The 12500-nt window shown below is 35.8% G+C and overlaps 1 protein-coding gene across 7 annotated transcripts in view; it reads right to left on the bottom strand.

Annotated features, from left to right (window-relative positions):
* Positions 1-12500, bottom strand: part of LOC125045694 (tissue inhibitor of metalloproteinase-like) — a 211983-nt gene that overhangs the window by 164621 nt on the left and 34862 nt on the right. For 5 of the 7 annotated variants that reach the window (XM_047643144.1, XM_047643152.1, XM_047643130.1 and 2 more), the window contains one exon: positions 3910-4031. In XM_047643144.1, coding sequence (XP_047499100.1) covers positions 3910-4027 — 118 coding nt within the window. In that variant the 5' untranslated portion in view covers positions 4028-4031. Of the gene's footprint in view, positions 1-3909; positions 4032-11543; positions 11830-12500 lie in introns of those variants that run through there. The other 2 variants (XM_047643137.1, XM_047643166.1) reach the window with 2 other exon arrangements.

Raw genomic sequence — 12500 nt, 5'->3', positions numbered from 1 at the left:
GACGATCACTATCTTGGTGGAGGGCGAAAGGAGAGTGGAGGAGGAAAGAGAGGAAGAGGAAAGAGAGGAAGAGGAGGAAGAGGAGGAGGAGGAGGAGGAAAGAGAGGAGGAGGAAAGAGAGGAGGAGAAGGAGGAGGAAAGAGAGGAGGAGGAAAGGGAGGAGGAGGAGGAGGAGGGAAGGGGAAGGGAGAAGGAGGAGGAGAAGGAGGAGGAAAAGGGAGGGAGAGAGATTGAGAGGCGATAGATTTCACTCTATCTGTCTATCTCTCTCTCTCTGTCATTCTCTCTCCCTATCTCTTTATTTTCATCCCCCCCCTCTCTCTCTCTCTCTCTCTCTCTCTCTCTCTCTCTCTCTCTCTCTCTCTCTCTCTCTCTCTCTCTCTCTCTCTCTCTCTCTCAAAATCACGTTCACGTTTTCTCATAACGTCTAATATTTTCGGAAGATCAACACCTGAAGATAATTGAAATCAACAAAAGTGACACTGTAATTGGATTTCTGAATGACACGTCTTAATAGAAGGGAAGGAGTGGAAGGGAGGGGGAAAGGGAGGAGGGAGGGAGGGGGAAAAGGAGTAGGAGGGAGGGGGAAAGGGAGTAGGAGGGAGGGGGAAAGGGAGTAGGAGGGAGGGGGAAAGGGAGTAGGAGGGAGGAGGGAAGGGAGTAGGAAGGAGGGGGGAAGGGAGTAGGAGAGAGGGGGGAAGGGAGTAGGAGGGAGGAGGGAGGGAGGGGGAAAGGGAGTAGGAGAGCAAGGGGAAAGAGGAAAAACAGAGAGGAAAGGAGGAAGGAGTGGGAGGGAGGAAGGGGAAAAGGAGAGAGAGGGGAAAGAGGAGGAAGAGAGAGAGAGAAGGGAAAGAGGAGTGAGAGAGAGAGAGAGAGAGATGCAAAAGAAGAGGAAGAGATAGGAAAGGAAGAAAGAGGAAGATAGAGGGAAGGAAGGAAGAGAGGGGAGGGAGGAGAGAAGGGAAATGGAAGGACGAGAGAGGGGAAAGAGTGTGAAGAGAGAGAGGAAAGGGGAGGGAGGAGGAAGAGAAGAAGGAAAAGGGAGAAGGAGAAGGAGGGAGAAAGAAAAGGAAAAGGGAGAGGGAGGAGGGAGAAGAGAGGTGGAGGGAGTGGGAGTTAGGAGGAAGAGAAGGAGGAAAAGGAAAGGAAGAAGGAAAAAGAAGAAGGAAGAGGAAGAAGAGGAGGAAGAGTGGAGGGTGGAGGGTGGGAATCGAAGAAGGTATAAGGATGAGGGAAAGAGAAAAAGGAGTATAAGCAGAAGGATACGGGGAGAGACAAAGTATGAGGGGGAGTCGGGAGTAAAAAACCGCTATGAGGGCGGGGATATGAGGTGGCATGAGGAGGGGGAGGAGTAAAAATAAAAACTATATGAGGGAGGAATTATGAAGTGGCATGAGGGAGGGTCCATGACGTGATATGAGGGAGGCGCTATGAGGTGGCATGAGGAGGGGGAGTAAGGTGTAAAAAACCGCTATGAGGGCGGGGGCATGAAGAGGGGGAGGAGTAAAAAAAACTTTATGAGGGAGGAATTATGAAGTGGCATGAGGGAGGCGCTATGAGGTGGCATGAGGAGGGGGAGTAAGGAGTAAAAACCCGGTATGAGGGCGGGGCTATGAGGGAGGCTCAGAGCCGGGCAGAATATGAGGGGGGGGGGGGGGTAGGGAGCAAGTAAAGCTTGGCGAAGGACAACATACTGTTCAAACTCCTGACATATTTTCATCTCATCAACCAGGATTTTCTCTTGCCACTGGCGTCAGCAATCTTTGTTTTCTTATTTTTTCTCTTTCTTCTCATTTCTCTTTATTCTTATTCTCCATTTTGTTCAATTCTTCTTAGCCCTGTTCTTTTTCCCTTTCTTCTTGTCATGCATCTTCATCACTACCATCTTCACAATCACCATATTCTGCTTCATCGTCATCCTCTTCTCCTCCTCCTCCTTTTTATTCTTATCCATATGCGTGTCCTTCTTCTTCTTCTTCTTCTTCTTCTTCTTCTTCTTCTTCTTCTTCTTCTTCTTCTTCTTCTTCTTCTTCTTCTTCTCCTTCTTCTTCTTCCTCATCATCATCTCTTCTTCTTCTTCTCTTCTTCCTCATCTCTTCTTCTTCTTCTTTTTCCTTTTCCTCATCTCTTCTTGTTCTTGTTCTTATTCTTATTCTTGTTCTTGTTCTTGTTCTTCTCCTTCTCCTCCTCCTCCTCCTCCTCCTCCTCCTCCTCCTCCTCCTCCTCCTTCTTCCTTTATCAGCGAAGTATCAGTGTCACTAACGACCCGCTTTCCGGCTCAAAGCAATTTACTTTTGTTTGTTGTTTGTCACCGGTATGTCTGTGACGTTAAATGTTGCCAAAAGAGAGAGAAAGAGAAAGAGAGAGACATAGAGAAAGAGAAAGAGAGGGAGAGAGAGGGAGAGAGAGCGAGAGAGAAGAGAGAGAGAGAGAGAGAGAGAGAGAGAGAGAGAGAGAGAGAGAGAGAGAGAGAGAGAGAGAGAGAGAGAGAGAGGGAGGGAGAGAGAGAGAAAAAAAAAGAGAGAAATAAAAGAGAGAGAAGAAAGCGAACAGAAAGATAATACCGAAAGACACAGAAAAAAAAAACGAAAAAATAAGAGATCGTCATACAAAAAAAGAAAAAAAAATCCCACCAGTGTTGCCAAAAAAAAGAAAAAAAAAAAAAAAAAAAAAAAGCCAGTAAAACAATGGCCAGACACTTAACGATTATTTTCTTTCCCTAACCACACACCGCCACTAACTATGTGTTGCTGTCTCTTGTTGTTAATGCCACTTAACGACCTTTTATCTATTTATGTTCTCTTGGTACAGACGTCTGAACTTAAGGTGTTCTTCTGTCCTTCTGTTCTCCTGTTATCATTCTCTTCGCTGTGTATTGTTTATTTCCTTCTGTGCCATTTATTTTTCTTCTTCTGTTTTTCTGTTATCTTTCTTTTCTTTGTTTTCTCTCTTATTTCCTTCTGTTCTTCTGTTCTGTTATCTTTCTTTTCTCAGTTTTCTCTCTTATTTCCTTTTGTTCTTCTGTTCTGTTATCTTTCTCTTTTCTGTTTTCTCTCTTATTTCCTTCAGTTCTTCTGTTCTCCTGTTATCTTTCTTTTCTCTGTCTTCTTTCATATTTTTTTTCCTTTCGTATTTGTTTTGTTTCCTCTGTGTTCTCGTTTTCTTCCTCCTTTCTATCTGACTTTTTTTTCTCTTCCCCTTCTCTACCTTCTTTTACTTCCTTCACGTTCTCTCTTTCTCATTCTTTCCGTTTTCCCCTTTCTGTTTCGTATTCCCCTCTTTCTCATTCCCCATTTACCGAAAAACTCGAAAGCGTAAAATATTTATAATTACAACTTCAACAGCACAAGTCCCATAATAATAACCTAAATACTATACAGTTCCGCTAAAATTACTATCAATAACAATGACATAATATCCAGCCTTACGTAACAGTAACAGAAAATAACAGTAACATCGCTGCAATAACCTAATGTCGAGTAACATTTACGCGTAATAAAATTGTTTATACTTACTATAACAACAGAGCATACACAAGGATATAAGAAATAAACCCTAATAACATGATTTATAATAACTATAACTACTACAACTAGCAATGCAGCATACAACAGCATAACAGTAATAACACCTTAATAACATAATCTATAATAATAACGAACAACAACAACAATAGCCATTAACAACTAACAACTACAACTAACAATAGCCATTAACAACTAACAACTACAACTAACAATAGCAATTAACAACAATAGCCATAAACAACTAACAACTACTACTAACAATAACCAATAACAACTAACAACAACCACAAACAACAACTACAATAATAACCACTAACTAACAACTACCAACCCCCACCCCCCACCCCCCACCACCCACCAACCCCCAACCAAGAGTACTCACCGAAATCCGCCTCGCAGACGTGTTGCTGTGGGTGGCGACTGAAGCAAGAGCAAGGCATCGCGGGCGGCACCATCACGCCCACGACCGCCAACACTGTCATCCACCATAGGCCGCCCATGATGCTGTCGAGGAAGGAAGGGCGAAGTTGTTAAAGGGTTGTGGTGTATTTTTTCACCTGTCATGGTGTTGTAGTCATTTTGTTATGTTGTTGTCGTCTATGTTTTTATTTTGAATGAATTTTTTTGTTTCATTTTTACTTTATTTGTCATTATTATTATTATTATTATTATTATTATTATTATTATTATTATTGCTGTTGTTTTGTTGTTGTTATTATTACTATTTATATTATATTATTACAATTATTATTATTATTATTGTTATTATTATTATTATCTTCATCATTATTAGACTAATTTTCTTTATTTTCTGGCATGTGTGGTGTGTATATGCGTGCGTGCTGCGTGCGCGTGTATGTGTATGCGTGTGCGTGTGTGCAGACGAGTGCATACATACACAAAGGGTATAATTCTATATACATAAACATATTCTTAATAAATATCAGTATCGTTAAAAAAGAAAACAGACAAACAAACAAATATACTGCATATAAAAACAAGAAAAAACATACACAGACAAAAAAAAGAAAAAAAAGAAAACGAAGGTAAAAATAAAGAAAAAGAAATATGAAGAATGAAAAAGTGACAGATAAAGAAAGAAAGATAAAGAAAAAAAATAAAGAAAAGAAAAATAAAGAAACAATAATATTAAGGGAAATAAGAAAAGAAACTTAATCAAAAGAAAAAGAAAAGAAAACAATAAATACATAAAAGAAAAGAAAGATTAAGAAAACAATAAAAAAGAAAGCGGAGAGGATAAAAAACACAAATACAAAAATAAAGATAATGAAAAGAAAAGATAGATGATAAAAAAAAGATTAAAAAAGATAAGAAAAAAAGAACGAAAGGGAAAGAAAATACAAAGGAAAGGTGAAGATAAAGAAGCAAAGAAAATGAAGAGAAAGAAGAAAAAAAGATAAAAAAAGACAAAGATAAATATATATAAAAGACAAAGAAAAAACAGAAGAAAAAAACAGAAAGACAAAGAAAAAGAGAGTTAAAATAAAAGGCAAAACTAAGGAAAATAAAACAAATAAAAGAAAAGAAAACAAAAAAGAGAGACAAAGCAAAATAGAAGAGAAATATTCACCCAAAAATAAAATTGAAAATATCTGGACCTCTACAAGCAATTCAGCCAACCGCATAATCCCATAAACAATTATCATAAATTATGTATCATTACCGTCACTGAAATCATAATCATGCATTATTAAATCAAATCACACACACAAAAAAAAACAAAAATAACGACAACAGAATATGAATTCTTTATAATTTCAACTAATGAAAAGAGTCTGTGTTCTATGTTGTTCCCTTAATAATAATAACACAACAAATATAATAATAAAATGATGATGACGATGATGATGATGATGATGACAATAACTTCTGTAATAATAGAAACACTGAAAATAATTATAAAAAACAATATCAAAATAATACTTATAATAATAACACCAATATTTATAATTATAATGCTAAGTCTTAACAATAAGAATTATAAATGTTACCATCACATTGCCAGTATGAATAATACTAACAAAATTGCTTTAATTATCGTCATCATTATTAGTAGTAATATCATCATTATTATTACTAGTTGTAGTATCATACCATAATCATTATTATCACTATTACTACTACTACTTCTACTATTACTAGTGTTTTATTATCATTATTATTAAATAATTATAACCACCATTACTACTCTTAATTATTTTATTATCATTATCAATATGCCTATTACTTTTTTTAGTTTTATCGTTATTAATATCATCATTCAACTTGCTATTATGACCCTTGCCATTAAAATAACCATCATTATATTCATCATGATCTATAATTAGCCATTATCATTACGCTGTACACTAACACCACGTTACTCTCTTCCAATTGTAAATTTGCGCCCCCCCCCCCTCCACCCCTCCTCACCCTTTATAATTATGACCACCAAGTCAGCCTAATTGTTAATCAAGAAAATTCCTTGACCGAAGTGGCAAAATCCGCGGGATTCGCCATACTGTGTACGTGCGTGTGCGTGCATGTGTACGTGTGAATCGATAACAGTACTAGATAAAAGCACAAGTAGTATTTGTAACAATAACAATACTACTACTACTACCAATACCCATTGTTATCATCCATATTATCATAATAATAATAATAATAATAATAATAATAATAATAATAATAATAATCATGATGATGATGATGATGATGATGATGATGATGATGATGATGATGATATGATGATGAGAATAACACAAAAGAATATTGATTACTACATCATTATCACCATGACAAAATCTCATGTAAAAAAAAAAAAAATCTTTTAACTCTCCCAGCCTTTAATTAAAACACACGGCCAGTTGAAATCAGCGTGTAGTAGAGAGCTTTACGATTTTTTAATTCATTTTTAATTAATACTATTTGGCATGTTGATTACAGATAACTTACATTTCACAGGTTTCTGTCGCCGGAAAATAAAATGATTAAAAACGTCGTTGGAATGGAATAGACATGAATTTTACATATCCACTGTATCTGCTTAATGTATAATGGTATTCGGAATAAAAAGGTGAAGCGAGTGATGTTTATACTGTCACTATATTCAGTTTCGTAGATAATGTTCAGACAGACATACATATACTCTGAGGATACAGTTAAAAAATAATAACATCTGACAGATAATGACAAGGATAATAATGTAGTAACGATATTATTAATAACAATGATAATTATAAATATAAATAATACCAATGATAATAACTACTATTATTACTATCATTATCATAATGATAATGATAAAAACAGTGCTGCTGCTACAATTACTACTAATATTACCGTCAACAATGATAATAGTAATAGTAATAATAGTAATATAACAATAATAATAATATCAATAATAAAATAGTAATAATAATATAATGATGAAGATAATGATGACGATAATAACAACAGCAACAACAATGATAATAATAATAATAATAATAATAACATAAAAGGCATAACAAAAACATCCACGATAACACAGATAACAATCCCACAAATACTAAACGTCTAGGACCCTAACACTGTTCAGCATCACTGTCACTTCGCATCGCCACGAATGCAAATCTCTCTCATTAAACAGACCCATTAGCTTTTCTTTTAAACTATTCCGGTCTCCTGAGATGTTCAAAGTTAACCAGACCTTGAACAGAAGTAACACTGATAGATTAGGCACTTCAACTGTTATTCCCCGAGTTAGCTGTTTCGCTCAGGTACTTTGCGAAATTGGCTTGTCGGTTTTTATCTGTGCTTGTAGCGCGGTTATGGGGCCTCTGATGATATGGTTTGGGGAATAAATATAGGTTTATGGAGGGATGTGTGAAGGTATGAGCGCAGATATGTAGATGGGTATGTTCACGGACATGCATGTTCAGAGAGAGAGAGGGAGGGAGGGAGGGAGGGAGGGAGGGAGGGAGGGAGGGAGGGAGGGAGAGAGATAGATAGATAGATAGAGAGAGAGAGAGAGAGAGAGAGAGAGAGAGAGGGGGGGGGGGGAGAGAGGAGGGGAGAGAGAAAAAAAAAAATCGAACAGCAAGACAACACACACACACACACACACACACACACACACACACACACACACACACACACACACACACACACACCATTGAAATTCATCACTCCATGCTACCTCATCAAGAAGAATTAGCATATCTAATATCAACAAAACGGATAATGCAATTCAAATCATAAAGTTTGGGTTTCAATTCACGGCTTAATGTAATTGCACCAGACAGATAGCACAATAATTTCGGTTTACCTGGCTGTCTCCGTTATTATAATCATTGTAATTAATTTCATGATTATTACTGTAATTATTATTATTACCATCATTAATTATTATTATTATTGCCATTTTAATTATTATGATCATTGCATTATCATTATTATCATTATCATTACTATTTTTACTATTATCATTATCATTACTAATTTTACAACTATTGCAATTGTTTTTTATACTACCATTATTATCGTAATTGTTATTTTTGCAACTACTACTATCATTATCATCATTATCACCACGATCTGCCACGTCAACATCTCGGATCATTAGCAACGTATTCAAAATGTTGCAATAGCATAAGCCTCCAGGTAAGAAAGTGCTTTACGACATCAAAGATCACAAAAAAAAGAAAAAATCAAAAAGAAAAAATAAATCACGGTGGTGTTTATTCGAATCCCTTTGACTTTTGGCGCCAGCGAGTGGATTCAGAGTTGGATGCTTTGAGTACCGACTTCCACAGGCCTTGTATGGCGCTATGGCAGAGTAGAGAAAAGGGTTAGGAACGAGTTAATGATTAGGGTGAAGTTTAGGGTGAAGTTTAGGGTGAAGTTTAGGGTGAATTTGCGGGTTGAACTGCACTATAGGGTAGTGTGGTAATGAAAAAGGGTAGAGAAAGGGAGCTGATGGGGTTATAAGGTAAAGGTAGTTAGAAGGGGAAGGAGTAGACGATCAGTATAAGTGGACAGAGCAAGGGGACGAAGAAAAGGAGAAAGAAAAGGGAAAGGAGAAGAATTGACGCCGCAAAATTTGTTAAGGCGAAGGTGATCCCCAACACTGGACCTAAGTCCCGTCCTCCCCCCCCCCCCCCCCCCCCCAACGACAACAATGAGCAAGAGAGGGTCATTATTATTATTATTATTATTATTCCTAGCATTATCATCACCAATATTATATATTTTTTTTATTTTTATTCTTATTATTATTGTTCAACTAATAGCATTACTGCCATTAACTATTGGTATTATCATATCATTATACCATTATTATAACTATCATTATTAATACCATTATCATTATTATCGCTATTTTTTTTTTATCAATGCCATTATCATAATAACTATCATTATTACCAAATTTGTAATAATTATTATTATCATCATTACTGTTATCAATATTATCATCATTATTATTTCCATTATCATTATTACCATCATTGCCATTACAACTATCATCATTACTATCATTATTACAATTATTACAATTATTAGTATTAACATCTTTTATCATCAATATAATCACTGTCACTATTACTATCACTTATTATGATTGACATAATTACTTAATGCCAGTGTATGTTTGACAGAATGAAGACTTGTCATTATTAGTATTAGCAGTATTAATACATTTCTGATTTTTAGCGTGTAAAATATGTTGCAATATGTTAATGATAATTACTTGTTATTTTTAAATTATGAAGTTGCGCTTTGGGAAAGAATCTGAAAGATAAAACTTCTGAATGTTTTATATCAAGAAGTAGCATTCTGAATTAGACAGAATGATATGATTGATAATAATGATGGTGATAATGTCAAGGATAAAAAAAAAAAAAAACATTTTTTTCCCCATTATACAAAAATAATCACCTCAAAGATCAAACGCTGCGTATCAAGGCATTATCTAAAATAATCAAAACAGCTTTCACATTTCCCTAAGTCAAACCAGTTGACAGCTACAATAAAAACCAAAAACAAAAACTTTTTGGTGAGAAATCAACTGATGATGATGATGATGATAACGATGATGATGATAATGATGATGGTGATGATGATGATTATAATAATGATAACTATAATCAATAATAATAATAATAATAATAATAATAGTACAAGGCTGGTTTCATTGTAACCCACACAACATAAAACTATAATAATGATAATGATAACGATGATGATAATGACAACAAAGACATCACGGAAATCACACAAAACAAAAGACACACTTAATGACACACAAGCAAAACAAGAAAAAATATAACCCTTTGCCCACAACACACACCCCCCCTCCCCCCCACCCGCCCGTCGCGCCTCGGTAAGTGCTGTTCGATCTAAATCAACTTTCAACTGATAATTACACTTGTTCTCCGAATGGGCTGCGTGTCAAGGGGTGAGCGCTGCCACTTGGTCTATTATTTAAAAGGTGATGGTATGTTTGGTTACCTTAGTGTTGCTCTTGTTTTTTGGGCTGTTAATGAAGTGGCCATTCTTGTGTTGTCTTTATTAGGTTAGTAAATTTTCCAGTGTGTCATAAATCTCTTTATATATCTCTATCTTTATTTTTAAAAAGAATATATTGTGACTGGTCTCCGAGCAAAGTTAATCATTTCTAATTGTTTTTGGCATGCGGATAATCCTGATTAAGAAGAGATTATCAATTTGATTAAAAAAAAAGAAAAAAAAAGACAGTCAATCTCATATCGACAAAGCTGCATACGGATTTACAATCAAATTTCTTATCTGGAGAGAGATTAATGCGATTGTATGTTAGCAAAAATCAAGGGCATTCGAATAAACCGTGATTGTTTTTAAATTTTATATGTCTGTTTCTCGTATTATTTCTTTCTCTCTGCTACCGTATTTTTTTTTTTCTCTCTCTCTCTCTTTCACGCTTGCAGCTATTCACTCACTCGTTCTTTCTCTCTCTCTCCCTCTGTCCCTCCTTCTCTCTCTCTCTCTCTCTCTCTCTCTCTCTGCATCTCCTTCTCTCGCTCTATCTCTTTCTCCCTCTGTCCCTCCTCCTCTCTCTCTCTCTCTCTCTCTCTCTCTCTCTCTCTCTCTCTCTCTCTCTCTCTCTCTCTCTCTCTATATATATCTATATCTATATCTATATCTATATCTATATCTATCTCTATCTCTATCTCTATCTCTATCTCTCTCTCTCTCTCTCTCTCTCTCTCTATCTCTCTCCCTCTCTCTCTATCTATCACTCTCTCTCTAAAGACAAAACTACATCTACAATTCCATCTTAACATAAAAAAAAAAAACACGAGCAATTTATGTCAATCTATAAACAAATACATTTTAGAAAAAAAAAAATCGAGGGAGATTTGCCAAAGTGAAATGTAAATAGATATACATCGTATTTTCGGCTTGACTTGTTAGCCTTGATTACGTAATGTTGCGCGAGCCGATTTTCCTTTTTTTTTTTTTAACACTATTTGTTAATTTATGAAATCTTTCGTGCGTTTATTTGTATTATTAGTTTTGATGTTTGTTATTTTATTAATTTTTTGGGGGGAGGTGTGGTGGGGGGGGTTATTCATTTGTTTAGATTTTTATGTTATTTTTGTTTTCGGTATTTGTCATTTTCTTTTGATATAGGTTAGTACACATTCGTATAATTCGTATAATTATGTGAATTTTGATCAGGTAAGGTATATTATATTATTATTAAGTGCATGCATCAGTGTGCACACTTGCATGGCAAAAAATAAAGGAATATATTGGATAATGTTAGAAAAGATAAAACAAAAAAGCCTGAATTACATTCTCTGAAAAATCAAGCATTTGTTTCTGAAAATTTAATGACCAAATGCATAGAAATAATACGAGAAACGGAATAGCAGAAGAGAAAAATAAGACATAAGCATACAAGACTTTAATTAAGAAAGGGGAAGAAGGGAAAGCAAAGGTGAAAAAAAAAAAAAACAGAACATCAAACGAAAAAAAGAAAATAAAAACCTTTTCTTATTCCAAAGGCGAAGACAATCGAGGAGAGAAGGAAAAACAAACAAAAACCCAAACTCTTACAAATTAAAAAAAAAAAAAATCCGGAATATGAAAAAAACACAAAAAAAAAACACGTCCTTCCCAACAACGATCTTACAATATCCAACGGCCTCGAGCTATCCACCACGCCCGCACGCCCACGCGAACCCGAAAAACACACACACGTGGTCCGCCTCGCACACACACAAGACACAACACGCGGGAACGGAGACCAGAAACGCCCTCCCTCGACCACGTCTCGACAACGACTGAGCGCGGCTTCGTCTCTCGCTCGCTCGCTCGGCTCACACACACACATTGTGAAATACGTACATGGGGGTACACATGAGGGCACATACACAGGATGGGACCCGCACACATGGCGAAATAGGTACATGTATATGTGTATATACAAGAGAGGCAAGCTGATGGTGGAATAGGTATATACATACACACAGGAGAGAGGTGTACACGGAATACATACTTACATGCATGGATACAAGGAAGGTGCACATATGGTAGAATACGTAGAAATACGCACATACGTGTATACAGACACACACATTGACTTGCTTGTCCTAGTTTGATTTTTTTCCCTTCGTTTGTTTTGTTTGGCTTGATTTGCTTGAGTTTGCTTATCATGCTCTTGTTTGTATATTTTGTTTATTCTGGAGACGTAACTCGTCTTGCTTTTATTCATACATTTACTTATTCTTTATTCGCTATTGTTTTTTGGGATTGATGCCCTTTCTTATTTTCTTATTGGATTTGGCTTTTTTTTAAGGCCATGGTCGGTCATTTTTCCCTTTTTGTTTACTTGCTTACTTTTCGTTTTTTTTTTTTTTTTTTTTTTTTTTTTCGTTGTGGTAATTCTGAGTGCTTCGTTCATTTGTCATATTATAATTTTTCATTCGTTACTTTACTTTGTCC

Source organism: Penaeus chinensis, chromosome 3 (genome assembly GCF_019202785.1).
Source record: "Penaeus chinensis breed Huanghai No. 1 chromosome 3, ASM1920278v2, whole genome shotgun sequence".
In the NCBI taxonomy this organism is placed as follows: domain Eukaryota; kingdom Metazoa; phylum Arthropoda; class Malacostraca; order Decapoda; family Penaeidae; genus Penaeus; species Penaeus chinensis.
Note: the sequence above shows the minus strand (reverse complement) of the source record. Positions and strands in the feature narration are given on the sequence as shown.